At 41.2% G+C, this 17,387-nt stretch overlaps 1 protein-coding gene across 1 annotated transcript in view; it reads right to left on the bottom strand.

Moving 5' to 3' along the window:
- The window catches only part of LOC124593759 (zinc finger protein 345-like), a 192,070-nt gene that overhangs the window by 45,329 nt on the left and 129,354 nt on the right, over positions 1 to 17,387 (bottom strand). The window contains exons 5-6 of the mRNA XM_047132110.1: positions 14,727 to 15,001; positions 1,688 to 1,904 (exon numbers count right to left, since the gene is read on the bottom strand). Of these exons, the coding sequence (XP_046988066.1) occupies positions 1,688 to 1,904; positions 14,727 to 15,001 (492 nt within the window). The remainder of the gene's footprint in view (positions 1 to 1,687; positions 1,905 to 14,726; positions 15,002 to 17,387) is intronic.

Genomic DNA, 17,387 nt, shown 5'->3' with positions numbered 1-17,387 from the left:
TTATCTCTCACCTTATGCTACCCCCCCCCCCTCGCCCCTCCCCTGCCCTCCGTCAAACTGCAGCACTTCACTGTTCGCCACCCCCACTATACTATCGCTCCTCTACCCCGCACCAACCTCCTCCTTATCCCCACGTAGTCGCCACTCCCATCATGCACTGATGCTGCTGCTTGCGGTGTGGTTTCGGTTGTCTGAGACTGCAGTCGTGTGAGCGAGTTGCATTTGTGTGGATGTGTGTGTGTGCATTTGTGTACACCTGTCTATTGTTGACAAATGCATTAATCGCCGAAAGCTATAACTGTGTGAATCTTTTTGTTGTGCCTATCACGACTCAACATCTCTGCTATATGGTAAGTGACAACTTTCCTTCTCTAATATTGATACATTAATCAACCATATATGTGGATGTAAAAGGTGTTCTTTCCCAGGATTAGAGAAGGAAATAAATATGCGTAGGAAGGAATTGGAGGAAACAGCAAGTGTATTTTCTCCATTCACATTCAAGCCTGATATTTACTTTTTATTCATCATAGAAACTATATTCATTTTAAATAACAAATTACAATAATGTAAATTCCTGGATTTAGCTATGCATACTCACCTATAGTGGATCAATGTGTGGAACACAATAACACATAACAGAAAACAGCATACACAATGAACAAAAAGTTCTTGGTTTTCCAGCCATGTCATGACTGCCAGTGGGCTGCTGGTATGCCCCTTACATACACTGGCTGCCACCTGTGATGTCACTGTTGCCTGAGGCATCGCAATATAGGGGCATACGTTGACTCAGCATTCGATGTGGCCGCTTCAACTGTGCGATCACTGGATCCCATGCTGTGATGAGCTGCAGGCCACCACCTCTATTTAGGGTGTTATTCGTGAGTTTCACTTCAATGGTTTCTTTGATTACACAATACCAGAAGCTGTTTGTGCAAGCCACAACAGAGGTTTCATCAAATTTTATCTGGTGTCTGTTTTCTAAAGCATGCCAGCTAAGGCAGATATCTCCGGGTAGTGTAGGGGATAAAACCTCTCATGTTCCTTCCTGCACTGTTCCACAGTGTGTAATGTTTGTCTGACACAAGACTGGCCACACATGCAAAGTATCTTGTAGACTCCAGTTGTTCTGAGACCTGCTGCGAATTTAACTGGTCTTAGTAATTGGAGATTTGTTACAGGCCTGAAGATCAATTTGATTTGTGTCATTTGAGCAGGCGGTTTATCTTGCCCGACACAAATAACAACCTACATAGAGAGAATGGCCTGCAACACAGCATGGCATGGGATCCAGCAATCACGCAGTTGATGCAGGTGCACTGAATGCCGAGTCAACATATGTCCATATATGGTGATGCTGCAGGCACCTGTTACGTCACAGCCAGAAGCTAGTGTATGTAAGGGGTGTACCAGCAACCCATCAGCAGTCATACTACTTGACAATGGCCAAGGATATTTAGCCAAAAGCTCATATAATTTTAATTATTTCGCATGGTTAGAAACACAAGAACTTTTTATTTAATGATATCACTGCAAAACTGCATTCTTACAGCATTCACATTAGCTTTCAAGCACTAGCTCTTTTTTCAGCAACAGTATGCACACACACACACACACACACACACACACACACACACACACTCACACTCCTGTGACCATGGCAAAGAAAGGAAAAGGCACTTACAAGAGAACTGTTGCTGGGATGATCCTTGCGGATATGATCCCGCAGAGCATTGCTGTCACGGAAGGACAAGCGGCAATCCTGACAGCGGAATCCCTGGCGGTGAGGATGTGCAAGAAATGTATGTCTTGCCAAAGCTTGCTGTGTTGAGAATCCTCTGGGACATACCTCACAGCGATGAGGTTGCTTATCAAGATGGGCCTCACGATGGCGACGGTATCTTAAAAATATCAAAGCAAATACAGAAATTAATTATTTGATTTGCATTAATTTTGGAAGAAAAGAAACTTCTAACAATTTCTAATCTGTAAAAAGTATTACAAATTAAGCAACATAAAAGTAAAGGTCCTGGGCTTCAGTTTCACTCCATGTTGTTATTTTTGTATGGAACATCTCATATTCCAAGTCACAGATTAAAATTAGCTTTAAACTAACGTTTTAATTTATTTTATTTGTTATTTTGAGCAATAGAAAAACCATGTGGAATTTAACTGCTAGCTACCCACAATCCCAAACCCCTCACCTGGTTCACATCACTGATGACAGCTTTGTGATCTGGACTGAGGGTGAGGACACCCTATCCACATTCCTCTAGAACCTCAAAACCTTCTCCCCCATTCACTTCTCTTGGGCCTCCTCAAGCAAACAAGCCATCTTCCTCTATGTTGACCTCCATCTCAAAGATGGCTCCATCAATACATCCGTCCATATCAAACCTACCAACCACCAGCAATACCTTCACTTTGACAACTGCCACTCTTTCTGTAAAGAAGTCACTTCCATACAGCCTAGCCACCCTTGGCCGTCACATATGTAGTAATGAGCTGTCCCTTTCCAAATAAACTAAGGATTTCACTGATGCCTCCACAGACTGAAATTACTCTTCAAACCTGTTACGGAAATAAATAAACAGATCTCTCGAGATTTGTCCATCCAGTCACCTACCACATCCCATATTCCCACCGTCCAGACACAAAGGAGCACTCCCCTCATGACTCAGTACCACCCACGATTGGAGCAACTGAATCACATTCTCGCCAAGGATTCGACTACTTCTCATTGCGCTCTGAATTGAGAAATATCCCACCCATTGCCCTTTCCAACCCTCCCTTAGTGGTTATCCGCACCCACCAAGCCTCCGCAATCTCCTTGTTCATCCCTATTCCACCCTCGCTCTCAATCCCTTGCCTTGTGGCCCCTATCTCTTCATTAGACCTTGATGCAAGACTTGTCCCATACCTCCTCCCACCACCATCTACTCCAGTCCCATCACAAGCATCACCTACCCTATCAAAGGCAGGGCTACCTGTGAAACAAGTCATATGACCTACAAGCTAAGCTGCAACTGCTGTGCTTCATTCTATGTGGGCATGACAATCAACAAGCTGTTTGTCTGCAAGAATAGCCATGAACAAAGTGGTCAGTAGATTGCTGGACCACCTTGTTACTGAACATGTTGCGCAACACAAAATGCTTCACTTTAATGATGGCTTCACAGCCTGCACCATCTGAATCATTTCTATCAACATCAGCTTTTCTGAATTGTGCACATGGGAACTCTGCAATGTGTCCTGTGTTCCTGTAAGCCCCCTGGCCTCAACCTTCACTAGTCCCTGTCCTTCACCCATCTATCCCTTTCCTGTTCCGCTCCAGCAGTACTCAGCCTTCTATTATGCCACCAATGCACCCACTAGTCTTTTTCCCCTCCTCTATCTTTTTTCCTTTTCCACTCCACTCCCCCCCCCCCTCCTCCTCCTCCTCCTCCTAAAATCTCCCAACTGCACGTAGCACCCCTACCCTCTCCACATCACATCACGTCCCTGCATGCTCCCACAAGCGGCACTTCACCTTCCCCCACCTCTACTCTGCTATCCCTTTTCCTCCCATCCCAGCCTCCTCCTTATCCCTCTTCACCTCAACCACCCATAGACTGATGGGAGCATCAGTGGCAGTTTCTGTATGCACTCCAGCCACAGCAGCTAGGGCAGTGGTTGTGTGTGTGAGTTGTGGTTGTGTGGGTGAGTCTTGCTTGTGTGAATGTGTGTGTGTGTGTTTTTTGCTTAAGAAGAAGACCTTTTTGCTGAAAGCTCAAATGTATAACTGTCATTTTGTTGTGCCTCTCTGCAACTCAACAACAACTCTGTATGGTGAGTAGCGATCTATCCTTTCCATAATAACGTCGTTAACTCCCACATTGTAGTATGTTCTGTTTTTAATGAACTTGTTGCTGATGACATGTTAAATTCTAATCTTCAAATACACCTTATAACAGTTTTAGTAATCTCTTTTTCCTGAGAGTTTTGTACATCACTGTTAATTTTTATACTTCCTAACATACAATATTATAATTTTACAGGTAATTCCTGTTTTGATGCATTTGTAAATATTAATAAACAATTCATGTTTAAAAGCACACAACATTTTATTATACAATAAATTACATTAACTTTTCTTATATTTACCATGGCAGGTCTTCCAGTTAAGGTGAAGCAGTAGTGGTACCATTACAAAGAAAAGGAGCAGCAGAAGCAAGTACGAACTTCAAAAGTACCACACCAGCAGTTTTGTCACAACTGGGCACACAGAACTAGGAGAAAATGATGTTACGTACGAAAGATGCAGTTGTATGTCTGAAGTATGCAGTGTCATGACAACCGTTAAACTAGAATATGTTCCTATCAACCTAGTGCTATAGTTTTGGAGGCTACACGTTGAGATAACATTGATCCATTCAACCCATATTTTTTAAATGCATGGGTCAAGACCATTCCCCATCGAGAGACTGAAAAGCTTGTTATACGACCTCATACACAAGAACTTTACGAGCATATTACAGCTTCATCAACAATAGCAGGAAAAAGAAATTTGACATGCATGACTGATGTATTTTGTCCTTTGCAGTGTTACATACCACTCCAAAGAAGTGATGCATGTATCTTCATCTTCTGACTGACAAATGATACGAATGAAACCTATACAAAACAGATTGTAGATAAGAGCACAGATATTATGTGGGTCTGTTATTTTATTTGCATGTGGTGAGTCATGTTGAGGGACTAGTGTCTTCAAGATGGGACGGCAATCACAGCAACTTCATGATAGGATGTACCCGCTGGGATGCGAAATTATAAGTTTCAAGGATCAGCGACCTATTTTGAAGAGTTGCATTAGCTCAAAAAATATAAGTTTATTAATTTAAATGATGTTCAGAAAATGACAAATGAAATGTTATATTCAGACTGATTGATTCATTCTATGCAGAGATTTTGTGTTGGACGCTGATACTGAGAGAAGTTTGATGTTATACTCATGATGCATGCGATTTCAGAGATCACACATCCATACATTTCACACACACCCTTATAGAGGCCACCTGGGTTGGCCCCCTGGTGCCCTCTGGTGACGGCAAAAGAAACGGTATTATTTAAATGATCACAAAAGAATGCCCACCCTAATCAGTAATCTGTATTACTGTTGTCCAGTCAATGTGTTCAGTACTACGCACAACCTGTAGTTCATTGTATCTTATGTGTTTCTCTCTGAAGTACTACATTCCATAAATTTTATTTGTTCTTGCTGTAGCAAACTTGGTGACGAGAGTGAGGGTTATGTTTTCCCTGCATGTTAGTGTCAGTGCTAAGTCACCTGACTGTGCTGGCGTAAGCTGCCGCCAGCACATTGGTCGGCAAAGATGAAGCTCAAAGATCGATTAGCAGGTGCTAGATCAAGCGTTCCTATCACTAGAGAGGCCAGAGACACACCCACAAGCAACACGCCACCAACGCCCTCTCAACAGCATGTATTTAGCCCACTGTCGCCAACTGGAGGGCCTCACTGACTTACTAACTCACTCAATCATCCATTTTGGCATCTGTCAGTATACTCGCAGATGGGGGTTTAGTTCGTCACAGGGTAGGACAATACACAGCGGCCAGATTAGTGACTGTAGTGGGATTAGTTTACTTAACTAGAATTGTACTTTACATCAATCTGCAAGAGGACTATTACGGATGAGCTTGTACCACAAAACATGGACTCTATTCAATTGAAGTAAATGTTATAGTTCATTTAAATAAAAAACCGTATTAATACACATGTGCATTTGTGTTGTAGAAAGAGGAAATCAGCCACCCATAACATTATCCTCTCTCCTGCTTCCTTGCGGTACAAGACTCTACTCTGACAAACATCTCAGTGGGAGAAATACTCCAATGTATCACTGCGCAACAGCAAGCTTCCGCGGAACAACAGCAGGCTCTCGCCACTGCTCTAAACCAAATGGCATCTGCGTGTTCATGACAGGCTACTCTCCCATCAGTGTGTGACATTCACCTGCTTTATTTCTTCATTGACAGTCCTCTGTGTAGACACACTGCTTTGTTATACTGGCTGAAAAATGGGAGGGGGGGAGGGTGGAAGTTCAACACTGACTACAATAAACGATGTAGCCGACAGTTGCACAATTGTGTTTCACAGTTCTTTACTTTCACTGTTACAACCCCCCAATATTACACAACTATATGGCCAGTTCACTATTGGTAAATGTTGATAAACCTCTTTAATAGGTTGCAGGCAACATCAGCATACTGCTACAATAGTTTGCTGTTGAACGTCTATGTGCAGTAAAAATCTAACCACACAGTTCACAGTTCTGGCAGAATAATACAATACCTGCGACATTATTTTTGAAATAAATTAAACAGACATTGTCATTAATTATTCTAACACACGGCCTATTTGTATTACAATTATTCCACTGGTAAGTTGCCGCATTTTTGTTAATCTAACCAATACACATTTCACATCTGAAAATCGGCCATGGACCAAAAATTGGTCTTTACATATCCACACAGTAACAGGCACTGAAACTATACATTGTTCGATGTTTAAGTATTGAAATTACAATTAAAACATAACTCATTCAATTAACTGACTACATAGAAAAATTCTTTCTTTTAACAGTTCCTTCTACCGAAAGGTTGCGCCGAATTACTTGTTTAAATAATTAAATTAACAGATATACTTATACAAACAACACTTTTGACAAACATGGTAATTATTAATTAATTAAGGGCTGACTTTGCTAATATGTTTTCAAATAGAGCCAAATAAATACTTTAAGAATCCTAGTAGTTCTTCTTCCAAATGTTTATAATTAGTACAGAATTTATATTTGTTTATAAGTCAACAACAGAATCTAAGTCACAAAACAATTACTGATTTCACCCTATAATGATCTGTAGCAAAAGATATTAACTAGGAATGGTCAAAATAAATTAGGCAATTAATTACATACACAAAACTAAGCATAAAATTTGACCTAGTGCTATATTCCTTAAGACTGAGGGCCAACCTTTCTCTTTTATGGAAATACAGCATGTTAACAATAATTAGGCAAAAATGAAAATAAAATGAATTTAAGGAGGCAGATGGCAAAACAAGACAAGAAGTAAAGAGATCCCAGCTTGTTTCATCACAAGTGCAACCGTCGTCCTTTCTGGTATACGATGAATCAGTTGTAGATTGGAACTGCTATGAGACACACTTATGCAGACATTTCCAGATTTTTTGTGTGGATGATGCAAACCTGGGTAGAGCTTTCTTTCTTTTACAGCCTTCACCACGCATTTATCAGTTGTGGCAACTTGCGCCTTTGCAAGAACTGGCCAGCTTATCATCTGATGAAATGTGTAAGCTTCTATCAACCTATTACTGTGACAGAAAGGATGCCATTGCAATGGGTGTCGAATTTTACCTTTGTCAGAAATGCCCAAAGCAATCTGCTTTATTTCTTCATTGACAGTCCTCTGTGTAGACACACTGCTTTGTTATACTGGCTGAAAAATGGGGGTGGGGGTGGGGGGGGGGGGGGGGGGGGAGGGCTGCAGAATTATACAGATTGAGCCTGAGCCGTCATTGTAAATTTGTCACTAGTACCCACACAAATCCTACACTAATCACATGGTGAGTGATGGTATTATTCGTTTGGCCCTCAATAGGGAAGTCCACGAAAAAGCACTTCAATGTTAGAGTCCGATGCTTATGAATGTGCTCAAAATAACACAGCTCTTTGAAGTGTCACAAGCTGCACGCAATCAAATTGTTTTGTGGGGGAGGCATCAGAAGTTGCTCAGTCACCTGTGTTAGGCACGCTGCAAGTGTTCAGGATGATGAGGAAGGCGCTACAGTAGTACAATCTTTGACTCAGCATTGCATGCGGCAGTGGTGGTTGTGGTCACACAAGCTACAGGACACATCACAGCATTCCCCCCTTCCATCTCGCTCCTACTGCTTCGTCCAACACAAGCATACTGCGTGCCCTAAGCATTGAGCTGTTTGCAAGTGTCAAAAGAACGGCCACATTGTGTCCATGTGCAAATACCATTCTGATGTGGCCGACATAGTAGTACCGATGAAAATAAACTGCATCTCTACAATGACTGTTTCCTAAACAAATTGTTTATTGACATGCGTGTGTCTAATAAACCACTAAAAATGCTTATGGACACATGAGCTGCGGTGACTTTAGTAAATGTACAAATGAAATGAAATGATCATATTGCATTGTTGGCTGGGAGGCCCCATGTGGGGAAGTTCAGCCGCCATATTGCAAGTCTTTTTTAGTTAACGTCATTTCGGTGACTTGGGAGTCAATGATGATGAAAGACACACAACAGCCAGTCATCTCGAGGCAGAGAAAATACCTGACCCTGCAGGGAATCGAACCCGATACCCCGTGCTTGGGAAGCGAGAACGCTACCACTTGAGGACAATAAATGTACAAATGTATGTCCACTTGAGCTCCCGTTCCCTCACACAGGTTTCAGTGAAGTTGGTTAGCTGCAATAAATAGCAGATTCCATCCTCCTGTCTCTTACAGATCTTTTGTTCACCCTCTCACCTTCGGATCATACCCATACCACACACTTGTTTGTGTTAGAAGCATTTAATGCTTTTGGTTTCTTCATTGTCAATGATGTAAATTTAGTGTAAGATCAAGTTCCGTATCAGCAACTGGAGTACCTCTGCACTGAGCTTTTGTCTCTGTTTCCCCCTGGGCTCAACTGTGCCACTGGTTTTCAGGCCCACATTACCAAGATAGAGTCAGCCTGCCATCATTTTTTCCAGGCATGAAATGTGCCTATCGCGTTGCGCGACTCTGTCAAGGCTGAATTAGACCATTTATCATCACTCGATGTCATTTGGCCTATTTCTTCCAGTGAATGGGTTACACCACTGGTCATTCTAAAAAAGCCAACAGGTAAGTTTTGCCTCTGTGGCGACTTCAGTGTCACAATTAATGTACACTCTGTGATATATATCTACCCTTTGCCCCCACCCTGACAAGTTTCTCACAAAATTGTCAGGTGGTCACTACTTTCCCAAGACTGATTTGTCAGAAGTATATCTGCAGTTCCTATCGGATGAGGCCACTAGGTGCCTTCTAGTTGTCAATACACCTTTTGGCCTATACCAATATCACACACGCCCGCAATTTTTCAACTTTTTTAGAACAGCTGACAGCCTCTCTACCTGGCTTCATCAATTACGTCAACAATATGTTCTTTCAGGATCTTCCTCTAAAGAGCATCTTAGCAATCTCTGATAGTTGTTCCCTGTTTTGCTGTCTGCAGGTCTCAAGTGTAATCCTGCCAAATCTTTATTTTTTCAGCTGTCAGCAGAGTACCTAAGTGTTGAGGTTTCTCGTACAGAGGTCAAGCTGTTGCAGCAACATGTAGATGCAATTGCAGCTTTGTCGCAGCTGACCTCTGTTAAGGAACTTCAAGTGTTTCTAAATAAACTGTACGTGTTTCTAAGTAAAGCTGTGTACTATCATAAGTTTTTACCGGGCGCATCCACTGTTGCTCAGCCACTGCACGCGCTTCTGCATAAAAATCTGCCTTTTTCTGGTCCCTGGCTTGTGACCAAGCATTCGCTTTGCCCAAATCTAAGCTTCAGTCTGCCCCATGTCTGGCCATTTTTCAGTCGAGTCAGCATCTCATGTTGGTTACAGGTGCCTCTCAGCACGGTCTTTGTGTGTTATTGACACACGAATACACGAACAGGTCTGAAAGACCCACTGCTTATGCTAGCAAGACTTTACCGTATTTACTCGAATCCAAGCCGCACTTTTCCGGTTTTTGTAATCCAAAAAACCGCCTGTGGCTTAGAATTGAATGCAAAGTAAGCGGAAGTTCTGAAAAATGTTGGTAGGTGCCGCCACAACTAACATCTGCTGTAGATTATATGTACTGCTACACAGACAAGCTTTGCAGGCACAAAGATAAATACTGGTGCCAAAACGTCAGCGTCAGTAAATAAATTAAAAGAAAAGGTACAAGAATATATTTATTATGCCATGTATTCTTTCGTGTTTGCTGCTATCTCATTTACATCCCGTCTGCTTAATAAACTACGAAACTAGAGAGAGACAACAGCAAACGTGGAAGAATATACATATCATGTCATGTTTATATTCGTATTATTATTATGCTGAATAGTGATACAGTCAGAAATGAAGCACAGCAACTGACCAGATTTTTAAATCTAAGATGACTCTAATTTCTGTGCAGAATGTAATGTACTAAAGAGGCGTCTGCACAGATTTTCAAACGGAGAAAAATTTTCGCTAAACTCTCGTTCAGAACATCATCTATCATACGCAGTCTATTATTTGGTTCTTGTTGATCATTATCAAAGAAAGTAGCAGTGTAAGTAACAACAAATAGCAGTCTCTTGCCGTTGTTTAGCTTATGACACAATTCCTCTCTTTTTTTATTGTAAGCGGCAGTAGCATGCACAAAAGCAAGTCAGGGTGTGAGCGGCGACAGGTCGTAAACACTCATTGTCGGAATGTGACAAATAATGCATGACACAGTACAATAATGCATTTTCAGCTTAGAGTGATGTAAACACCTATAACAAAGAGAACGGCACTTATCACATCAAAACAAAATAAGCAATCGATTCAAACCAGACAAAGCACCTGGAAAAGGAGGGGTACATGTATAAACACAGATGGAGCACCTGATACATAGCAATGGCTACTTGGTAAAGCTTAGCTGTTAAGATTATACTCAAACCAAACTACTGTAGCTTTATCTTCATCCATTCGACCTAAATTGTGTCTCATGTTACAATGGACCAACTTTGTTTCGATTTGAAGGTGCAGTCTAAAACTTTTCTCCCCCCCTGAATTTCGAGTCTCAAATTTCAGGTGCGGGAAATTATTTTTCCCTTGATTTAGAGTATCATTTTTCAAGTGCAGCTTAGATTCGAGTAAATACGGTAACTACCACTTAGCAGCAGTATTCTCAGATCAAAAGGAGGCTTTAGCGACTGGTTCAACCTCAAGAAATTTCATATCTTCTTGTATGGTTTTAAGTTCCATTTAATCACAGATTACAAACTGTTAGTTCCTCTTTTTAACCCTGTGGCTTCCAGGTCAAACAAGGTAGCACATTTTTTCCAGTGATGAACTCTCTTCCTCTCCCTTTATCGTTATCAGATCCATTACCAGCCGACGATGCAACATGCCAATGCTGATGCCTTATCTCGCCTTATCAGGCCACACCCAGTGTTAAACCACAATGAGTTGCTTTGTTTCTATTTAGATACTGAGAACCAGACTGTGGTCAATGGTTTACCGTCACTACTGCCACAATAGCATCGGCAGTCACCACGGATCCTGTACTTGGTCAGGTCCTCTATATTGTGCAACCTGGTTCTCCAGTAAAATACCCGGGCCATGCCTCGGATCCCTTGCATAATTACTTCTCCCTCCAGCTCCACCTTTCTGTGTTTGACGGGATTCTTTTCTTAGCAATAGAGGACTCTGTTGCCTAGGTAGTGAATCCCACTTCCTTACACCGTAATGTTCTGTGGCTTCTGTGTGTCTGACTTCTCGCACCAAAGCTTTGGCCCGCCAGCATGTGTATTGATCGGGCATAGGTGGGGACATTATGCAGCTTATCATTGCTTGCACTCACTGTATTCAGCAACACGAGACTCTGTGGATGTCTTTTTACCCTGGCCAACAAAGCAATGCCTATGGGAACATCTTCATGTCCATTTTGCTGGGCCCTTCTTGAATCAGTATTGGCTCATTGTAACAGATACCTATTCCAAGTTTCCCTACTTGTCTGTCTGCGTCCACGGTGGCCACTACTTCAGCCCTGTCTAAGATTCTTGCAATTGAGGGACTTCTGCATACCGTAGTTACTGGTAACAGTCACCAGTTTGTTTGCTGACAATTTGCATCTTTCTGTCGGGCTACTGGTGTTCACCATCTCACAGCTCCACCGTTTTATCCTAAATCAAACGGTGAGGCCAAACGCGTAGTTTTGATGTTTAAAGCTCCCCCTGAAGCTGCTTCTGACCATTTTTTGAGTTCTTACTGTTTCACTCCACTGAGGCACAAAAGTGTTTTCATGTATGTGGTTTTCCTAAACCTGGATGGGAGAGGTGATGTACCTTCACTCATGAGGTGCATGATTTCAGAGATCATGCAACCATACAGTTCACAGGCCCACTTACAGAAATTACCGTATTTACTCGAATTTAAGCCGCACTCAAATCTAAGCCACACCTGAAATCTGAGACTCGAAATTCAAGGGGAGAGAAAAGTTTTAGGCCGCAACTCCAAATCGATACAAAGTCGGTCCATTGTAATATGAGACACAATTTAGGTCGAATGAATGACGATACAGCTGTAATAGTTTGATTCGAGTCGTAAGCTTAGCAGTTAAGCTTTACCAGGTAGCCGTTGCTATGCGTCAGGCGCTCCATCCGTATTTATACGGGTACCCTTCCTTTATCACGTGCTTCATCTGGTTTGAATTGATTGCTTATTTTTCTTTGATCTGGTAAGTGTCGTTCTCTTTGTTATAGGTGTTTCCGTCACTCAAAGATAAAAATGCATTACTGTACTGTGCCATGCATTGTTTGTCGCATTCTGATAATGAGTGTTTACGGCCTGTCGCCGATCGCGGCGTGGCTTGCTTTTGTGCACGCTACCGCCGCTTAAAATAAAAAAAAAACAAAGAGAGGAATCGTCTCATTAGCGAAACAATGGCAAGAGACTGCTATTTGTTGTTACTTATACTGCTGCTTTCTTTGATAACGATCAACAAGAACCAAATAATAGACTGCGTATGATAGAAGATGTTCTGAACGAGAGTTTAGCGGAAATTTTTCTCTGTTTGAAAATCTTTGCAAACGCCTCTTTAGTACATTACATTCAGCACATAAATTAGAGTCATCTTAGGTTTAAAAATCTAGTCAATTGCCGTGCTTCATTTCTGACTGTATCACTATCAGGCATAAGAATAATATGAATATAAACATGACATTACATGTATATTCTTCCGCGTCTGCTGTTGTCTCACTCTAGTTTCGTAGTTTATTAGGCGGACAGGATTTAAATGACATAGCAAACAAGAAAGAATACATGGCAAAATGTTTATATTCGTATTATTCTTATGGTGAAGAGAATACCGCATGTGATTCACAATTCATAAAAGTTCCTATTAGCAACTATTTCTTCTCAGAGGTAGGAAAAACTTCAGAACGCAGAGTTGGCCATATTGACAAACATCCCAAACAGTTTTCCCAGTCAGATTTTCGTAATACATTGAAATGCTGCTACATTCGAAGATGAACAACACGGAATTTGTATTTACTTCGCTGGAAAATGTATGAAAATGCAGTGGTCGAAACTCAGGATGGAGAAAAAAGCTCGTCTTCCACCTTTTTAAAAAATTTATTTACTGAGGCAGTGGTTTTGGTGCCAGTATTTATTTTTGCACCTGCGAAGCATGCCTGCGCAGCGCTACATATATTCGACGACAGAAGTTAGTTGTGGCGGCACCTACCAACATTTTTTTCAGAACTTCCGCTTACTTTGCACTTGATCCTAAGCCGCAGGCGGTTTTTTGGATTACAAAAACCGGAAAAAAATGCGGCTTAGATTCGAGTAAATACGGTACCTGGGTTGACTCCACTCCCGTGATCTGCCAAAGAAACAGTATTACTTAAGTGATTGCAAACGAGAGCTCAGCCTATTCTGTAACATGTATTACTGTTGTCCAGTCAATGTGTTCAGTGCTACGCACAACCTGTTCTTCATGGTATCTTATGTGTTTATCTATAAAGTACTATATTCCATAAATTATGTTTGTTCTTGCTATAGCATATACTTTCGATGATAGGTATGGTTACTGTCAATATCCATTTCACTAATGTGAAACAAGTTAACAGTAATCAAAAATGGTTTGAGAATGGAAACACGGTCCAAATAGGCTGTATTCTTTTTATTATCTGTGCAATTGTCCAATTTCAACTGTGGGTCATTTTCAAGCACGTATCTTAAGCTTGCAGATTCATTTCATATTGCAGTAGATCAACGGTACACGTGGACAGGTATACATTGTACTTCTGTGTGTACATGCAGAAATGAAGCTGGAAGTTAAAGATATTTGCTTGAAAATGACCCACTGTTGAAATAAACCAATTGCGCTGATAATAAAAGGAGTTCAGCCTACTCAGATTTCATTCTCAATACAAACTCAGGCTGTGGGCCCTCACACACACACACACACACATACACACACACACACACACACACACACACAAATAATACAAAAATAAAAAAATAAATAAAAATAAAATAAAGTTAGAAAGGTAGTGTTGAGCTTATCCAAACAGCACTTATAAGACAGTTGTTGAAGAAGTCTTATCAAGCCTTTCAAGAGGGCCAATCGAAAAATATAAAGAGATAATGAAGAATTTCTGTGGAATAGCACAACAACTTACAAGACTTATTGAATAATGAAAGACATGGAACGGAAACAGTGTGTGCCTTTACTGACTGGCAACAAAAAGGATAAATACATGCATGATGTTAGCACTAGACAAGAGGAAAGCGAGAAATGAATGTCTTGCAGTGAATGCCTACCACAAGACAAAAATAAAATTACTTGATAATCTGCAGTATGTCATCATATCACTAAGCTTCACAAACAATGTGCTTTATACCACTCACCGACCACGATCACCAAAGACCCTTCCACACTGGGGACAGAGGTACGACTTTCTCTGTGCTGGAATACCATTAGGATGGCAGCGTCTTCGGTGGATGCGGAGTACCCGTTGCTCACAGAACTGTCTACCACAAAGTGAACATGACAATGGTTTATCTGGAATATGATGAGCTGCCATCTGCTCCTCTGATGAAAATTCTGTGCGGCAGACACGGCACTGTAATGACTGTGGCGGTGGAGGTCCATACAGATTTGTGCCAGGAAGTGCAAATGGAGCCTGAAAGAATAGGAATAGAAAGCAAATAAACGTGACCTACTTCTGACAAAAAATGATATACGTATATCATTATTTGCTTGCCATCACATCACCAGCAGCAGCAGATGCAAAGTATAATCTACATACATAACTGGCTATCTAGAGTTTCATAATGCCATTATAGCCATCATTACTCCATTGATAAAACAAAAGACCATTCTTAAATAAATGAAACATGTTGCCCGATTGTTTTTGTACACATTCTATATTGCGGACATTGATCAGCTGCCAAACAGATGAAATTCAATACACGATATCTCTCCCAACAAGAAGATCCTGGAAAAAAAAGGGGTCTGATAAAATTATTTGTTTGAAATGGTGTCCATATACACTTAATAGTTTCCAAAATAGTCTCCTTAGAAATTTCCTGACAGGCAGAAACAGTGCCAGGCCAAAACTCAGACCTGGGCCCTTGCCCTAACACCACACTATTCAAGCACAGCTCAAGATCAGTCCTCACAGCCTACTTCCAACAGTACTTCATCTCCTTCGAAACTTAACAGAAGTCCTGCCTACATTGTGGAACTCGCTCTCCTAGAAGAAAGGATACTGCAGAGACATGGCTTAGCCACACACTGGAGTATTGTTTCTATAATGAATTTTCACTTTGCAAAGAAGTGAAACTTTCTGTCAGATGCCAGACTGGGACTTGAACAAGGAACCTTCACCTTTTGCAGGCAAGAGCTCTACCTAAAGCAAAACTCATGACCTCCAATACGCAAATGTCCCAGGTTCAATCCCGACCCAGCACACAGTTTTTATCTGTCAGGAAGTTTCAAATGAGTGCACACTCCACTGCAGAGCGAAAATTCATTCCAGTCCCCAAATTGTCTGCATCACATCCAATATCCCCCTCTCCAGTTCAGAAAGACTTTAACCAAGAAACTGTCAAAGTATTTGTTGTAGCTGCTTGCATGTTTGTTTGTAACAACAGCCTTGGTGCAGTGGTAGCACTGGTTCCTGTCAGATCAACGAAGTCAATCGCTGTCAGGACTTGGATGGGTGACCATCCAGGCCTGCAGCACGCTGTTGGCAAGTGGGGTGACCTCAGCCTTAATATGGCCAATTGGGGAGCTTCTTGATTGAGTAGTAGCAGCTTTGGTCATCAAAGCTGATAATAGCCATGAGAGCAGAATGCTGACCCCATGCCCTTCCATATCTGCATCCAGTGAGGCCTATCAGCTGAGGATGACACAGCACCATTGTACTTTCCAATGCTCGTTCGGATAGAGTTCTTTTTGTCAATTTAGCTGGTATGTCTGTAATGATCCCAAAATAGTTTGCTTATAAGTCAAGTTTAAAAAGATTAAACAAAACGAAGTCACATAAGGCTGTGTCTGGGCTATACGGTGAACAGAAAAGCACTGGACTTTTCTTTTTAGCCAAAAACTCCCTAACCTTCAATGCGGTATGGATCAAGGTATCATCTTGGTGAAGCATTACACATGCTGCAATTTAAAACAGGCACCTGTGACACTTTCTCTTGAGTTACATGAAAAGAAAATGCTGTATTTCTTTTTTGACCAGTTAATGTGAACTCCATATGAATGACTCTACAATAAAAAAAGGACAACAAGAATGCCTTTTACTTCTGAGTAGCCTATTCATGCTTCTTTTCTTTTTGTCATTGCTAAGCCAGATTTGCCTCTGGAACCCTGCTTTTTGACTTTCTGATTATATGCAGATATCCAAGTTTAATAATTTTTGCCAATCACAGAATCAATAACTTTCATTTAAAAATAAATCAGTCAGTTGACACCAACCAAAACCCTGGAAACAAATTGTGCACAACTTTTTTCACACACGTTTAATATCAGAAACAGTGCAATGCACATCTGTTTTGGGAAGTGCAATGATATTTGCAATTATTATGTTACTGAGGTCCAGTTGTTTCCTATGTCTGAAATAATGTTCATACATTCAGACTGTGAGCCTCATGGCTCTCCACTTATAATCTCTTGCTTCTTGAATACTATTCAGACAAATAATGTAATTATTCTTAATATGGATCCTTCATCACTACTCCTGTTCTTGTTCTGGAAGATTTAATCAATTCTCATTATCTACTACATAATAGAAAAAAGAAAGACAACAGACTCTCAGTACGAATACTCACACTATTCCCCAGCCCAAGGATCCCTGCCTGATAGGTACTTCACTTATGGGATGGAGGAAAAAGATGTTTGCCAATCCTACAGAACAGACACCACTGGCTTCACGTCCACAGGCCCCGAAAATTGGTTCTAACACCATAATACTTTAAAATAGCAAGTTCTGTCTCTTAATTGACCAGAGTACCTAAGAAACTTGGAATTGTGCATAGGTAAATGTTTATCCCACTCATACT

This window comes from Schistocerca americana, chromosome 2 (genome assembly GCF_021461395.2).
Source record: "Schistocerca americana isolate TAMUIC-IGC-003095 chromosome 2, iqSchAmer2.1, whole genome shotgun sequence".
Lineage (NCBI taxonomy): Eukaryota > Metazoa > Arthropoda > Insecta > Orthoptera > Acrididae > Schistocerca > Schistocerca americana.
This window is presented reverse-complemented; position numbering and strand designations above follow the sequence as displayed.